We start from the raw sequence: 15,849 nt of genomic DNA, 5'->3' as shown, positions 1-15,849 counted from the left end.
TCATTGTGAGTCAGACCAAACTGAATTGTTTTGAAGTAGCAAAAATCATTCTTGAATTGAACACCTATTACCTACGATCGGTAACAGTCAAATTAAGTGAATCAGCTAATGAGTGAAGTGAAATGAGCTCAGCTAATGAGCCAGTGAAATGTTTGTGACAAATTCATAACATTTTGCACATGTCAAGACTGTACCTGTGAAAAAGTCTTCATCACTCCTCACACTGCACCTCACGCCCTCAGAGCAACCAGCACTGCTCGATTGTTCCCATAATCTCTCAAGGTAAGAGGTAAATATACTACAGTACAAGACTTTTTCTGTTCTGACACTGAGGGGGTGGAGTAAACTTCCCCTAGGGCGGGCATTACCAAATGGTGGACCGCGGTCCGGATCCAGCCCGAGTGACGGGTCTGCTGTGAGTTGATCCTTATGAGTTGTATTTGATTAGTGTATTCAACGACTGAGCCGTATTATTAATGTATGCCTTAGTTAACCTGATGGTTATGCTTATGTGACATGCAGCACCATATTTAAGTGTGTACTGTTTGTTAAAGCCTTATTTGTCAGCCTACGGCCTGTGGGTTATCATTGTGTGTGTTAATGTGCCTATGAAACATCCTACTAATGGTTATGTTCATTCCTACTCTCTTCTGTTATAGAACCATGCAATAGCATTACACTTTATAACATCACATTATATTACTCCATACCTAATTACTACATCCATCTGCATCTACAGTACATGCCCTCCTACACAAACTGTGCACTTTCAAACTTGTAATAAAGCACCTGATTTGCAACTACGGTTCTGATCCAGTCACCTGTGTTCTGACTGACACACTGAGAGATAGGCTAGGGGTATTAGAACTTCCTTCGCATATAATCCTTAGATACAACCTCCCAAACTTCCCAACAATGTATAATAAATAGTTATTATTATTATTATTATTATTATTATTATTATTATTATTATTATTATTATTATTATTATTATTATTATTATTGTTGTTATTGTTATTATTATAACAGTAATAATTATAACAATAATAATAAAAACACATATTTTCTATAATTTTTATATAAGTTTTTAAGGACTACTGAGAGGGACAATAGTTGGTTATTCCATTGCTATGTAGGTCTAACATTCTATTAGTCTATCTGTCTCTGTCCCAACTCCATCATACTGCTTCATATGTGTAGCCCAGTGTTTAGAAGTGGTTCCTTAATCATCAATTGCCCAAATACAAAAATGTTTCTGTGCCATTACCTGCACAAGAACCAAAATGAGTACTGACAGTAATTGAGATAAAACAATTAACAAAAATCAAGCTTCACTTTACTTCTACTTCTTTACTTCTGTTGAAATTTTGTCTGTCTGTCTCATGGAGGAAAGTTCTAGTTCGGCAATTTAAAGTTACCAAACTACATGTTCTTATAAGATGGAGAACAACCTGAGAACCCGAAGTAAACCCACAGACAGAACACTGAACAAACAGTAACCAGAGCTCAGGATTAATCAAGAACTATTTCAAATGTGAGTATAGTTCAATGTCAGTTTAGCATTATGAGAATGCAGATACAAACACTGACCTGATCTGATATTAGCATGAGAAACAGATCAGTCTGTTTGAGCTGCATAGTGATTTGTTTTTCAAATCACTGCCGAGACGGTTTTCTTTACATTGTCGCATCACTCAAGATTCTGCCGCACAACATACTAAAACCATGACAGTTTGCAGTTTGCTCATTTAATGTCAGGTGGCTTTTTTTTGTTATTTGACTACTGGTACAGTTCAAAGCGACAAAAACATGTGTGGTTACAAAAGAAAATATGATTTTGGTATATTCAATAAATTTCAGACATTGTATAAATTCTATTCTGTTGAAAGCACATTTTGGAGAAAACAATTAAATTATTACAGTTTTGAGGTGCACTGGACAGTGGCATACTCAGTAGATTCCTCTTTACTGAAGGTGATTGCAGCATCATCTGGATTCTTCGGGAAACTCACAGTGGTGTAAGTGAGATTTTTTTCTTGTGGTCGTTCTACTGTGGAGATGATCTCTCTATCAGGGTTCTGTGATGGAGCATTCATATAAAGTTCAGTGTCTGTTGCAGAAATATGTTTGGTCTGATTGATTTCCTCGTAGATGCGAGGAACAGGGGGAACCTGCAAGTTGAAAAAGTATAATAAAAAAAATGTAACAAATACACATCTGATGCAAGCACCTGAACAATTTCACGTATACACATGTCAGTAACAGAGGTCAGCTGTCAGTTACCATAGACACACTAATCCTTCCTTTTTTTAAGGATGCCATGACTTGCCCTAATTGAATGACTTGTGTTATGTGACTTATTTTATGTATTTATTTTTTTGATTACTTTTTGTAATTAATTTGAAACAGCACACAAAATAGTATAAATATTTATCCATATTTATAATTTGTACTTTCCACATATGTGAGTTTACACATACTCAACTTATTGTAGGGTACAGACATTTATGGAACAAACCATAATTCTACTGATAACACACATTTGTGGCTAAATGCTCCTGTAAAAGACTTTTGATTATATGTCTTCTTATTCAACTTGAAAACACATAACACCTTCAGAGATACTGTAAGCACTGACCTGATCATTGTCTTTGGCAGAAGGTAGTGGACCTGTTATTATACACAAACGAAAAGACTCATTTTTGTCCAGTTGACACTAACAGTTTTTACTGATGGATATTTTAAGTTGCACATGTTATAGACAAGAAATTCTACCTTTTGTTATTATGTGTCTCAGCTTGTAGACCATCAGTGCAAATCCGCCAATCAGCAGCAGAGCCACAATGACACACACACTGATGATGATGATGATGTTGGCACTGGAAGGTTCTGGATACAGAAACAGAGACAATATTGAACAGGAACAAACTAAAGGTGTACATTAACTTAATATTTATACATAACCATAATTATGTATGTTATAGTGAATATGTGTGTACAGAAGAGCTGATTCCAGCCCTTTTTGAAATCCTCAGTTCAATGATGTCACGGTGTAGAAGAAAGACATTAGGATCTGAAGTATCCTGATACTGAAATAAGATCAACTAGGAACTTTCTGGTTCCAATAATGAACTTGTTAATAGTGTGGACCCCGGCTGTAACAAACTGATCCCTTGACAGTAACCAATAGATCCACTCGCTGTGTAACAAACTGATCCCCTGAATGTAACACACTGATTCTCTAATTTTAACACAGTGAGTAACAGACAGTAACAAACTAAACCCCTTATATTAAGAAAGGGATCCTCTGACACTAACAAACTGATCCCTGAACAGTAACAAACTGATCCCCTGACTGTAACTCACTTATCCCCTGACAGTAACAAACTGATCCACTGGCTGTAACTCACTGATCCACTGGCTGTAACAAACTCATTCCCTGAATGTAAGACACTGATCCTAACACAGTAACAAAGTAGTCCTCATATACTGTAGTAACTCATAGATCACCCTACAGTAACATACTGATCCCATGACATCAATGTCTCTCAGTAGTAAGATCTGTTATTGTATGTATATATTCATATATATTTAAAACAACATTAATAAAATCTTTACCTCTAACTTGCAGATGAATCTCTCTGAAGAAGGAAAAATACTGGATTGAGTCCTTTCTGTTGTAGATTCCATATAAATAAACTCCATCGTCGGCTTCTGTCACATTACTGATGTTCATACTGAGAACTTTAGCACTGCTGTCATCAGAAATGCAGAACCTGTTGTTCTGGGATTTTTCAGAAATATCTAGAACGGCATCAAAAACACTGCCATTTTCAAGTTTCATGATATACTTGATGTGTCTGTTGTAAATCTCAGGATAGTTAGAGATGATGCTGATATTCTGTCCAGGAAAAACATTCACTGTTTTTGGTCCATCACAACAAGAATCTGTTATACAAACAAGAAAACAAAGGTCAAAGCTGTGCAATATCTTTATGATAATTTAGTTTATGTTGGAAGGGCAAAATTGCTTAGTTGTATTAATACCACGAGGATAAATATTTACTCACCATTAAGAACAGTAAGTTCCAAATCAGGGGGCGCTTGATCCTCTACTCCTATTCTGTACATTCCAGCATCCTGTGGCTTCAGGCTCCTGATTAACACTTTCAAAAATCCATCACTGTTTTTATACAGCTTGAATCTTCCCTCTTGAAGAGAATTTTCTGTGGTGTCAGTACGTATTATATCTGTGCATGATCTGCTTCCCAGCTTACAAATATATCTACTAAGTCCTGAACCCCAGTTTAGATCAGATAGTATAACGACGCTTCCTGCTGAGTAGCCATTCACAACACAGCCCACTGCACCTGTCAGTCAAACAGATATACTAATGTTTTTAATACTATCGAATAACCTTAATATAAAAAACAATGCCTTTATATTGGTTTAAAAAAACAAACAGCTGACCTGATATTAGGGAGAGGGTGAAGATGAGGAGGATCTTCATCATGGAATAAAGCTTCACTTTACTTCTACTCTTCTTTTGCTCTTTCCAGCACAAGGGGAAATGTTTTAGTGAACTTCTTTTAGTTGTTATTGCTTAAATGGTTGCATAATTTTCTTTTTAGAAAGGATATTATGTCAGTGTGTCAACACCCTTTGCAGAACACTGCTTATTTTGTCTTTATTACAGAATGTGATTTGTGTTAGAGGTATTTTTTCCCATTTAATGCATTTAAAGTGGCAAGTAAACAAGTCTTATCTTGATCAGAACTTTCCAACTTTTAATATTGTCACCTATACATTTCACATTAAAATTCTTTCTTCACATATCCCAAGTTTGTAGGTTGTGGTCAGAGCACAAGGTCGGCCATGATACAGTGTCCCTGGAGCAGAAGCCTTGAACCCAAATCATCTCATCAGCAAAACCGAACATTAACCACTTGAGCTACCACTGTCCAATTTTCCCATATCACCAGGTATTAGAAAGCCGGTGTCAGAGCACAGGGTCAGCCATCGTGTGGCACCCCTGGAGCATGTAATGTTAAGAGCCTTGTTCAGGGGCCCAGCAATGGTAGCTTGGCAGTTTAGATGAGTGAACCCTGACCTTCTGATCAGTGACCAGATCCTTAACCCCTGAGCCAGGGCTTCCTCACATCAAGTTGTATTTGAGCCTGTGCTCAGGTAACCCAGAATCCACTAGTTCATTGGTTTTTACTAGCTATTAGCTCATTTATACCAGTTACCTCTATATAATCTAAATAAAAAGCATTTTGTTGTGTTAATTCTATTCTAGGACACATCAGCGGTTAATGTATCAAGATCAAAATCTGTAAAATTATATTGTAATCTAAGTTATCTTCCATAAAGGTATTATTAAAGTTACAGAGCGGAAAATGTAAACAAGCTTTTTTGTGTTCAGTTGACATCTGTAAGCCATCCATAGATAGATAAAGTCTACATGAAATCCTGTCTAATGTTTAGAGAATAAGTTATATAACATCACCGTCCTAAGATAAAGCATTACAAGCAAGACATTGATTACTTAAATAAGCAATAATTCACAGTTATTTTTTTTATTATTTGAATTTGCAGTCAAATTTCACTTCATATGCAAATACACTTATAATACTGACATGTACACAATAAAAACTTTCACTCAGGTCTTATGATACAATCTTCACCAACTCATAATGATCAGTTAAACCATTTTCACCACATCACCAACATTTCATTCACACATACTGTAGATGATACTATATACAGCATTTGTTTTCACATTAAATAACATTTTAAAGGTTACACAGTTAACATAATGTAGCGTCTTGTACCAGTCATTTTAGATTTCATGTCCCTGGCACCCTAAATTTCAACATCTACTCCTCAATTAACCGATGAGCAACCCAGTTTTACACACACACCTGGCTCCAGAATGACTGGAGCCTACACAAAGACCAGATAACCCCATGCGGCTTCTCTGATTAGGGGCTCTCAACACACACACACATACACACACACACACACACACACACACACACACACACACACACACACACACACACACACACACACACACACACACAACACAATGAGACATTCCTTTTACTACTAAAACCCGAAGATAAGGTACTCTAAGGTTCTCATTCTTATAACACTTTTTGTAATGTGTTCTTCTTTTAAGGCTTGCCCCTTAATTATTTGCCCCTTAATTTCCTGACAAGGGTGTATTTTATTCATGTGTCAGAAAACAACATTGTATTTTAAAATAAGTTATACTTTGATTAATGATCTATGTATGTAATGTACCGCTGCCTTCATACCGTCATTACCCTTCATGTTTAGTATCCAAATGACCACAAAATTATCGGTTACTCATTTTTCAAGCACTGGTGTATTTTATTTGAGCACGAAAGGCGCCATACCGTCTTAATACACCCTGGATCAAACTTTAAAGTCATCTAAAAGTTTGATAGCTAAACCACGCCCACAGACACCTGAAACAAAGGGAGTTTTTCCCTCCAAAACCTTGACCGAAGTATTGGTCATCTCCCCAAAGATGGGTGGAGTTCGCGACCTTTAAATTGTCACAAACACCACTAATCCGTGGTCAGACTTTTGGAACAGCTTAGAGACGACTCCATCTTCCTTCATAGAACTTCCGGCAATCTCCACTCTCTAGAACCTCCAGGAAGAACGCCTGACCCCACTCTGACTGAGATTTCTCCGTTACATCCAGATTCTTGTGCCGCAAACCAATGCAAGTAGCCGTTCCTCTACCAATCAATTTGCAGATGCATAATTTTAAGCAGGAATCTTTCATTGAATCATAAAGTGAATTTTAAGTTTCTGTGACGATTTCCCAGTTAGGGTGTGTTTTAATTTTGAGTTTAAGCTTGCCATCCCTTTCCTTCCTTTCTCTAATTTCTTCTTTCCAGTCTCTTCCCCCCTTTCCCCAATTTTAATTTCTTTTGTTTTATTTTATTTTAATCTTCATTTTCCCTATTTCTTTTGTTTGTTTGTGTCTCATTCATTAAATGTCATAATTTTGAGCAACAGGTGATTTGTCTCTGAGTCTCTCTCACAAATTAAGGTACCTGCAACATCAGGTCTGAACTACATGCTCTATTAAGTTAATTTAATTTAAATTACGGTATACAGTAAAAGGAGAGCGAATCTTTCTTGGCCGGGAAGATACTGCCTCCATAGAATTAATAAAGGTTACACGGCCTGTTCGGCGGACGAACAGACCAAATAAGCTTAACGTTAATTCCAGTACCGTTAAGTTCAACTTAGGTTAAAATATTTGGAAGTCACTATAACACGTTATAGTTGCTTATAAATATTTACCTTGCTTCGCGAGCCAAATTTGCTACAATAAAAACCCGGAAAAAGAAAAAAAACAATGTGTTAAGTATAAAATCAAACAGAGTAAAGTCTGCTGTTATTGGTAAATAATTAGTTATTAGGCCTAAATATTAAAACCATGAGGTGAGTATTTTCCTATAGCAACATGCTGAAACTCATACAAAATTAATTTATGCAACAATTATGTTTTAATTAATAGCCTTACATCATAAGGAAAAGAATAACAAATGAAAGCATTAAGAATGAAGGGTCTGGTAAACTGAGTTCACCTGAGTTCTAGCATTCAGACATTGGTAGTGTGAATGTGATTGGTCGGCAGTGTTACTCAGAGACATGTAGCTTGAATCTGATTGGTTGGTGAGTGGGTCCAGTGTTTGGTAGGTTGAAGCGGACTGGTTTGTAGGTGAATCCAGATTCTTATCATTCGATCTCATTTTAGTATTCAAGTTTTCATATGTGGGTAAATTAGGCAGGTCGTACTCATTAACAGAAGGAGCCTAAAATAAGGAATAAATTACTGTTACTGTTTATTGTAGTAGGATGGTGTAATATCCACAAATCCAAGAAACCTGCAAATTCTTTGTAGCAACATTTGTACAATGAATGACAACATTTTCTCACAAACACACAGGTGTACATAAAAGTATGATATGATCGGGTTTATAGCATACAGACTTAGTGACACTGCAGACCCATTACAGAATTATACAAATAGTTAATTTTTTTCCTGGTGACTGCAGCAATCAAACTGTACACATGATAAAGTGTGTGTGTGTGTGTGTGTGTGTGTGTGTGTGTGTGTGTGTGTGTGTGTGTGTGTGTGTGTGTGTGTGTGTGTGTGTGTGTGTGTACCTTGAGTTCCCTTGTGTCTCAGTTTGTAAATCACAAACAGCGTAAATCCTCCAATCAACAGCACACACACTGATGATGATGAAGATGATGGTGGTGGTGGTGGTGTTAACAGAGGATTCTGGAGAAAGAAACAGAAAATAAAGAACCAAAAGCATCAACTTCATACATGAGCACAAACATGTATTTTGTAGTGTAGTGTGTATGTGTGCACAGTAGTGTTCCTGGTCACTTCCTGGTCTTTTTGAACATAAAGATGTTAAATCTCACATTATCGTGACTGTAATGAACTGATCCTCTGAATATAAACAATGAACATGAACACAGAATAAACGTGTAAGTGTTACAGAATGTATATTGAGTAAATTCTTCCTGAAATCCATTGTCTTAGTTGAAATCTCTATCGGTGCTTTACTGTAGCTGTTGCCTGAAACAGGAAAGAAAACTTTTAACTTTAAATATGAATATAATACTGTCCTGGAAATCAGTTATTTTTCATGTAAATATTTACATATATTTAAAACAAGAGTAATATTTTACCTCGAACATGCAGGCGAATCTCTCTGAAGAAGGAAAAAGACTGAATTGAGTCCATTCTGTTGAAGATTCCATATAAATAAACTCCATCGTCGGCTTCTGTCACATTCCTGATGTTCATACCGAGAACTTTAGCACTGCTGTCATCAGAAATGGAGAACCTGTTGTTTTGGGGTTTATTAAAAGTTTCTAGAATGGCATCAGAAACACTGCCATTTTCAAGTTTCATGATATACTTGTAGTCTCTGTTGTAAACCACAGGATAGTTAGAGGTGATGTTGATGTTCTGTCCAGAAAAACATTCACTGTTTTTGGTCCATCACAAGAATCTGTTAAATATACAAACACTTATGTTGGACCGACTATATGTTTTAATATTAATAATGAAATGAGGTTAAACATTTCCTCACCATAAATAACAGTCAGGCTCACATCAGTTTTCATCCCATTCATTCCTCCTATTGTGTAAGTTCCAGCATCCTGTGGTTCCAGCCTCCTGATTAACACTCTCAAAAATCCCTCTCTGCTTCCATACAGCATGAATCTTTCTACTTGAACAGAATTCTACGTATTATATCTGTGCATGATCTGCTTTTGTTCTTACAAATATATCTACTAAATCCTGAAACCCATTTTAGATCAGATAATATAACAACGCTTCCTCCTGAGTAGCCAGTCACAGCACAGCCCACTGGACCTGTCAGTCAAACCGAAATCTTACTAATAATCTTTAATTGTACATAATGTTAATACAAATCACTGTCTTTACATTTGTTTAAAAAACCAACAGCTGACCTGATATTAGGGAGAGGGTGATGATGATGATGATGATGATGCTCTTCATCATGGAACGAAGCTTCACTTTACTTGTACTTTTCTTTTGCTCTTTCCAGCACACAGGGAAATGTTTTAGTCGACTCCTCAGAGCTGCTATTGCCCATAGGTCTGCATGTCATCAGGTCTTTCTACTTTTAACAGGATATTGTGTGTTGATGTTTTAAATGTAGACTTACTCAACACTCACACACTGCTCAATTCCTCTATATTACTGAATGTGATTTGTTTTGGTGGCCTTTACAAATCTGTTCATTAAAACCTCTCCTAAATAAATACAGACTTTCTATCAGTCTACTGATCCTACCATATTAATAACATTAATACAACAATTTCACTAAAAATAATAATTAGAAGATAGTAGAAGTTTGAAGTAGATTTATTTTTTAGTACGTTTTTAAGCAATTTCCTTCCCATGGTATTGTGTGTGTGTTTCCATGAGGTTTTCTCAACGCCCTGTCTAACACTCTGTAATATGTGAGTGAGGATGCTGTTCTCTCTGTATTTTTTGTGTTAATGTGTTCATGTTGAATGGGGGGGCAGAAATTATTGAACTACATGTATAGCATTAGAAAACACCCTTATACAACTGAGCAAGGGCCTCGCTCACAGGCCCAGTGCAGTGTGAATAGATTGACACACACGGTTCTAACGGTCCAACATCTGAACCACTGAGCTACTACCTATCAGAACAGTTGGATCCAGGATCAAAATATTTGTGAGGTTCGCACTGAAAATGTTTCATGATCGTAGCACAATATGAGCCCGCCTCCGCCTTGTGTGTGTGGAGTTTGCATGTTCTCCCTATGCCTCGGGGGTACTCCGGTTTCCTCCCCCGGTCCAAAGACATGCATGGTAGGTTGATTGGCATCTCTGGAAAATTGTCCGTAGTGTGTGATTGCGTGAGTGAATGAGAGTGTGTGTGTGCCCTGTGATGGGTTGGCACTCCGTCCAGGGTGTATCCTGCCTTGATGCCCGATGACGCCTGAGATAGGCACAGGCTCCCCGTGACCCGAGAATTTTGGATAAGCGGTAGAAAATGAGTGAGTGAGAGTGAGTGAGCACAATATGAGACTTGCTTATTCAGAGACTGGACTGCTGCAACTCACTGGTGGCAAGTCTATCTATGAACGCAATTCGTTCTCTTCAATTGATCCAAAATGCAGCTTCATGACTTTTTTACAACCTGCTTAAGTTTTCACATACTGCTGCGTTTCTTCCACTGGCTTGAAGCTGCATGCTTCAGATTCAAAACTCTAATGCATCCATTCAAAGCCAAAAATTGGACCAGCTCCATCTTATTTTAAAGCTCTTATCACTTCTCACACTGCAACTCGCAGATCTACCAGCACTGCTCCACTGGTTCCACCATCTCTCAGGGTACGAGTTAGGTATACAGCAAGACTCTTTTCTATTATGGCACAGAAGTGGTGGAATGAACTTCCCCTAAATGTCTGAACAGATGAGTCACTGGCTATTTTCAAATGACGGTAAACACCTACCTCTCCCATTTAAACTAGCACATATTTTCCTTGTTTGTTTTGTTTAAAAAAAAAAAAACTGATATGAGTTTTAGGTTGATGGTACCATGGTCTGTAACCTACAGTAGTGCACTAGAGTTAATGTTTTCATCTTCAAAGCACTTTTGTACATCACTCTGTATAAGGGCATCTGCCAAATACCGTAAATGTAAATGAGACTAAATGTAATGAATAATGAAATCTATGCTAGTCAGAATTCCACTGAAAAGAATCACTGTAATGTCATGAATAGACAAAGAAAAAAACCTCAGTAACTCATTGCTGCTATTATGAAACTCCTGAGTCTTATAGCACATCAAGTTAAGTAAGCTTTATCGTCACTAACACATTAGGAAGGAAGTTACTCACGAATCATAGTACTACACTTCACATGGAACAATGATTATATAACAATGAGAATATAAACAGTAATGAACAATACATTCAAATAATGTAACTAAAATACTCAACAGTGAATAAATACATTAAATATTTAAAATGCTATGTGAATATTCAGTGTTTTTCTTCCAATAACAAAAAATGAACGTCTGGACGTCTATATCCAACACACAATGCATTTTAATTACACACTCTTTACACAGGGACAGAACAAGCACATAGCGTATATTACACACATTATTAATATACATAATGTTATACAGTATAAGAACCAGCCATATTAACCTTAGTTCCTAGGAGAATAGCATGAAGCTTAGATCAGTGTAATATCCACAGAGAAAGGATTTAAAACTGACATTATTAAAGTAGACAATTTACCTGTCGTTGTTGTTTTTGTTTTTGTCTTTAGATCAATTTACAATCAAATTTCACTTACTGTGTGATTTCACTTACAATACTAACATCTATGAAGCATACAGTCAATTACTAAAAGACTTTCAGGTGTTATAACTGATCTTTGGATAATGAGATAGGTTTCTAAATAGTGGTATAGAAAAAATCTTGTACTAGGAGATCAAAATCAAGTATCATAATGGGAATAAAAAGAATAAATGATAGAATAAACACTAAAACTGAAGAGTGTGGTAAATAGAGTTAGTCAGAGTTCTAGGATTCAGACACTGGTAGTGTGAATGTGATCGGTCGGCGATGTTAGTCAGAGACGCATAGCCTGTATCGGATTGGTTGGTGAGGGGATCCAGTCTTTGGTACCTTGAATCTGACTGGCTTGTTAATGTGTTTACATACACATGTATGTTAGCCAGGTCGTTCTCATAAATCTGAAATAAGAGAATTGAATTACTAAAAAAATACACATGCAAAAAATTATACACACACACACACACACACACACACACACACACACACACACAAACCCAACAGAGAAACATTTTTGGCATTTGGCAGACAAGCATGTACATGCACACACACACACAGGCACACACACACCTGTATATTGTCTATGAGCCTCCTCTTGGATGAACATGGAGAGTCTGGAATTGTACACAAAACATAATAATATTCTAACAATCTCACCACAGTGGTCGCAATAATGAAGCCTGACCAGTGATACCAGAGCAAGTCTGCATTAAAAAAATACAAAAATACAAATAAAGGAAGAAATTACATAAAATAAAAAAAAAGATTTCCTTCTGGCTTCTCCGCTGAAGCTTTGGGTTTGTAAACTGACTTTTGCTATGTTAATACTTATAGCAGACCTTTACAAGAACAGTATGACAAGTGTACATGCTGTGTAAGTGTTGTATACAAGTACCTTGTGTTCTTTTGTATATCAGTATGTAGAGCATCAGGGCAAATCCTCCACACAGCAGCAGAGCCACACAGACACACACACTGATGATGACAGATTCAGGATCTAGAGACAGAGACAGAGAGACGATACAGATCACAGAACAGAAGTCGCATACATGTCCAGAATTCAATTCAATTCAATTCAATTTTATTTGTATAGCACTTTTAACGATGGACATTATCTCAAAACAGCTTTACAGAACAAAATATTCAACAGAAGTTCAGGATTATTATTAGACTTATATTAAAGAAAGTCTGAGGTGGCTGAGGTGACTGTGGTAAGGACAAACTCCCTTAGATAGAAGAGGAAGAAACCTCGAGAGGAACCAGACTCAAAAGGGAACCTCAACCTCATTTCCCTGTAGTTTTTTTTTTTACATGTGATAATAATGACTTCACCCTAGACCCGAATGAGTCTGTTGCTGCCTTATAAAATACACAGAGCTGAGAAGAATTAAAAGTCTCACCTGTAGTACGTAACTGAATCTGTTGGAAGAAGGAGTAATACAGCACGTGCTGCTCTTTGTTCATCACACCACATAAATAAACTCCTGCATCAGCTTCTCTCATGTCAGTGATGTTCAAACTGAGAACTTTAGCACTTCCATCATAAGAAAGTAAAAATCTGGTCTTTGAAAACTTTGGTATAATAGCCCGAACATCTTTAACGAGATTGTCATGATCCTCTTTGTAAATATACTTGTTAAATTCTTTAAACTCCAGAGGATATTTACAGACGATGCTGATATTTTGTCCTTTGTTAAAGCTTGTTGTTTTTGGCTCCGTGCAATTAGGATCTGTTAATTACACAGATGGGAAAAGAAACAAAGAAACGTAGAGATATGAGTTATAGTCAGAATTTATATGACATTTATTCTCAATAGTAAAATAAAGATTTATATTTTCTCACCTTTTCGTACATCCAGTGTCACGTTGAAACTGCTGTGATTGCCAACTCCAATCCTGTATGTTCCTGCGTCCTGTTCCTTCAAGTTTGTGATCAACACTCTCAGTAAACCTTGATCATTTCTAAACAACATTAATCTCTCTGTATAAACATAACTTCTGTTGGAGCTTTTGTTTATTATATAATCCCAATGACTTTGTTCTAGTTTATGAATAGATTTAGTATCTCCTAAATCCCATTGCAGATCTGAGAGTATCATAACACGTCCACCTAAGTATCCAATCACATCAGAGTGACCCACTGGACCTGACAATCAAAACAAATTGGACTGTTATCCTCAATACGTCTTCAGGAGTAAGTAAGTAGGAGAGCAAATTTTAAACACAGTCACTAAAGAAGAATATCTGACCTGAGATAAAGTACAGGGTGATAAGGAGGAGGATCTTCATCCTGGAATGAAGTTCAGCTTCGCTTCTACTCCTTTAAAGCTGTTGATCGATTTTTCTCACTGAGAAATGTTTTGCGGGTGTGGGCAAAGTATTTCTGACTCTATAACTTAGTGTAATTTCCCTGAACAGGATGTGATATAAATACCTCATATAAAATACAGACAATTTTCTAGGTAACTGATGTGTCATATACATTATGAAATCAGTAATTATTGTTACAGTACAATTGTACATTTGCAAAAAAAACAAAAAAAAAACAATGACTATTTGTGGCAGGAGCAGAGGAGAAAAAGATTAATTGGAAAAATACAGCTCAGCAAAAAGATCTATAGTACCTGTTGGAAAAAATCTTGATATGTGCTCTTATTATATGAACTATTACAACTGATGTTGTAGGACATATGGGGGAAGGCGAGATATTGTAATAGTGTTGAGCTATATGAGTTATATGATTATAATATAATATGTGTATATATATAGTGTTAGATGCCTTGAGACAAGTGTTAACAGAAATAAGGGGGTTTATTGGGTGTATTGAAGTTATAAAACTCAGTACTCAGAACTCTGAGAATCTGAGAAAAACAAGAAAAAGGGAACCTGTCCTTTAGGCGAGAACAGAGGAACTTAGGCTTAAAATACTATGCATGTGCAGGCCCAGTCTGGACAAACAAGACAGACTGAGATCATAAGTCTAGCAAACTTAAGGAGTCAGCATAAACAGACCTCCACATATATGCAAAACAACATTATAAAATGCAAAAGCTTAGCTTAAGTAATAATGCAGTACTTTTACTAACCAGATAAAAAATCTAATTGTAAGTCAAATACCGCTAATATATAATCCAGTTGATTTGGAACCTGATGCTACTGTAATCAAGAAAATCGTATCCTAAAATATGATCATAAAACGTCGTATGTCATAATCAGACTAAATCAGAACTCCTATATCATAGGTGATGGTAGGTGATTGGGGATTGAGTATCATCACTGATCTGATCAGTTTATATGTTTATGTTATATGTAGAGATGTGATTAATCCAGTGTAGAGCAAATGATTTATATGTGATTGTCAGGGAAATCATACACAACATACACATAGTATAGGCGTACAATACAGGTAATCATAGTAATCATACAGGTAATCATGTATGTATGTGTGTATGTATGTATATATGTGTATATAGGCGTATAATCCGGAGAAATCATATCATATCAAATCATCATATACAAAACATAGAAAAAGATAGAGGAAAACTCACTCATTGTGCTTGTATAAAGGGAGATTGGGAGATTGGTCCACGAGACATGTCTTCTGTGTGATACATGACAGGGAAGAGTACAAGAAGTTCTCTGGAGCACATTTTAACAACAGTTTTGTCAACGCAGCATATTTTTGATAATAATGCAGAAGTTCGGCGGGAACAACAATGGGCCAGACTTAATTTTCGGTAAAAGGGCAGACTTGTTTTTCAGGGAAATGAGGCAGGGGGGCCACGGGCAATTCTGTAATTCTGTAGTGTCAGGAGAAAAGTCTGACGGGTCAGGTGGATTGACGTAAGAAGGTATAGACGCATCTAGAGGTGCCAGGGTATATATTGAGGAGATTCCTTTGGAG

The 15,849-nt window shown here is 36.6% G+C and overlaps 3 protein-coding genes across 7 annotated transcripts in view; all 3 read right to left on the bottom strand.

Moving 5' to 3' along the window:
* Positions 1–9,740, bottom strand: part of LOC113658275 — a 28,980-nt gene extending 19,240 nt beyond the window's left edge. The window contains exons 1-6 of one of the 5 annotated variants that reach the window (XR_007139209.1): positions 9,165–9,738; positions 8,758–9,083; positions 8,221–8,644; positions 7,638–7,865; positions 7,351–7,372; positions 6,529–6,776 (exon numbers count right to left, since the gene is read on the bottom strand). Coding sequence is in view for 1 of the 5 variants with exons in the window: in XM_047806820.1 (XP_047662776.1) it covers positions 9,550–9,601 (52 nt within the window). In the remaining 4 variants the exon portion in view is untranslated. Of the gene's footprint in view, positions 1–6,528; positions 6,777–7,350; positions 7,373–7,533; positions 7,866–8,220; positions 8,645–8,757; positions 9,084–9,164 lie in introns of those variants that run through there. The other 4 variants (XR_007139210.1, XR_007139208.1, XR_007139211.1 and 1 more) reach the window with 4 other exon arrangements.
* On the bottom strand, positions 1,733–4,672 carry LOC113658317. Its single transcript, XM_027170674.2, has 6 exons — positions 4,471–4,672; positions 4,071–4,370; positions 3,619–3,948; positions 2,776–2,889; positions 2,639–2,670; positions 1,733–2,171 (listed from the first exon to the last, which is right to left on the bottom strand). The coding sequence occupies exons 1-6, from the start codon at positions 4,511–4,513 to the stop codon at positions 1,917–1,919; spliced, it is 1,074 nt and encodes a 357-aa protein (XP_027026475.2). The 5' UTR covers positions 4,514–4,672; the 3' UTR covers positions 1,733–1,916.
* Positions 9,741–11,669: 1,929 nt separating the features above from the next.
* Positions 11,670–15,791, bottom strand: LOC113658318. The gene is made up of 7 exons (XM_027170675.2): positions 15,494–15,791; positions 14,195–14,273; positions 13,789–14,091; positions 13,346–13,675; positions 12,841–12,942; positions 12,516–12,559; positions 11,670–12,346 (listed from the first exon to the last, which is right to left on the bottom strand). Exons 2-7 carry the CDS (start codon positions 14,232–14,234, stop codon positions 12,134–12,136), a joined length of 1,032 nt encoding a protein of 343 aa, XP_027026476.2. The 5' UTR covers positions 14,235–14,273; positions 15,494–15,791; the 3' UTR covers positions 11,670–12,133.
* Between the last annotated feature and the right edge of the window lie 58 nt (positions 15,792–15,849).

The sequence above is a fragment of the Tachysurus fulvidraco genome, chromosome 23 (assembly GCF_022655615.1).
Source record: "Tachysurus fulvidraco isolate hzauxx_2018 chromosome 23, HZAU_PFXX_2.0, whole genome shotgun sequence".
Classification (NCBI taxonomy): Eukaryota; Metazoa; Chordata; class Actinopteri; order Siluriformes; family Bagridae; genus Tachysurus; species Tachysurus fulvidraco.
Note: the sequence above shows the minus strand (reverse complement) of the source record. Positions and strands in the feature narration are given on the sequence as shown.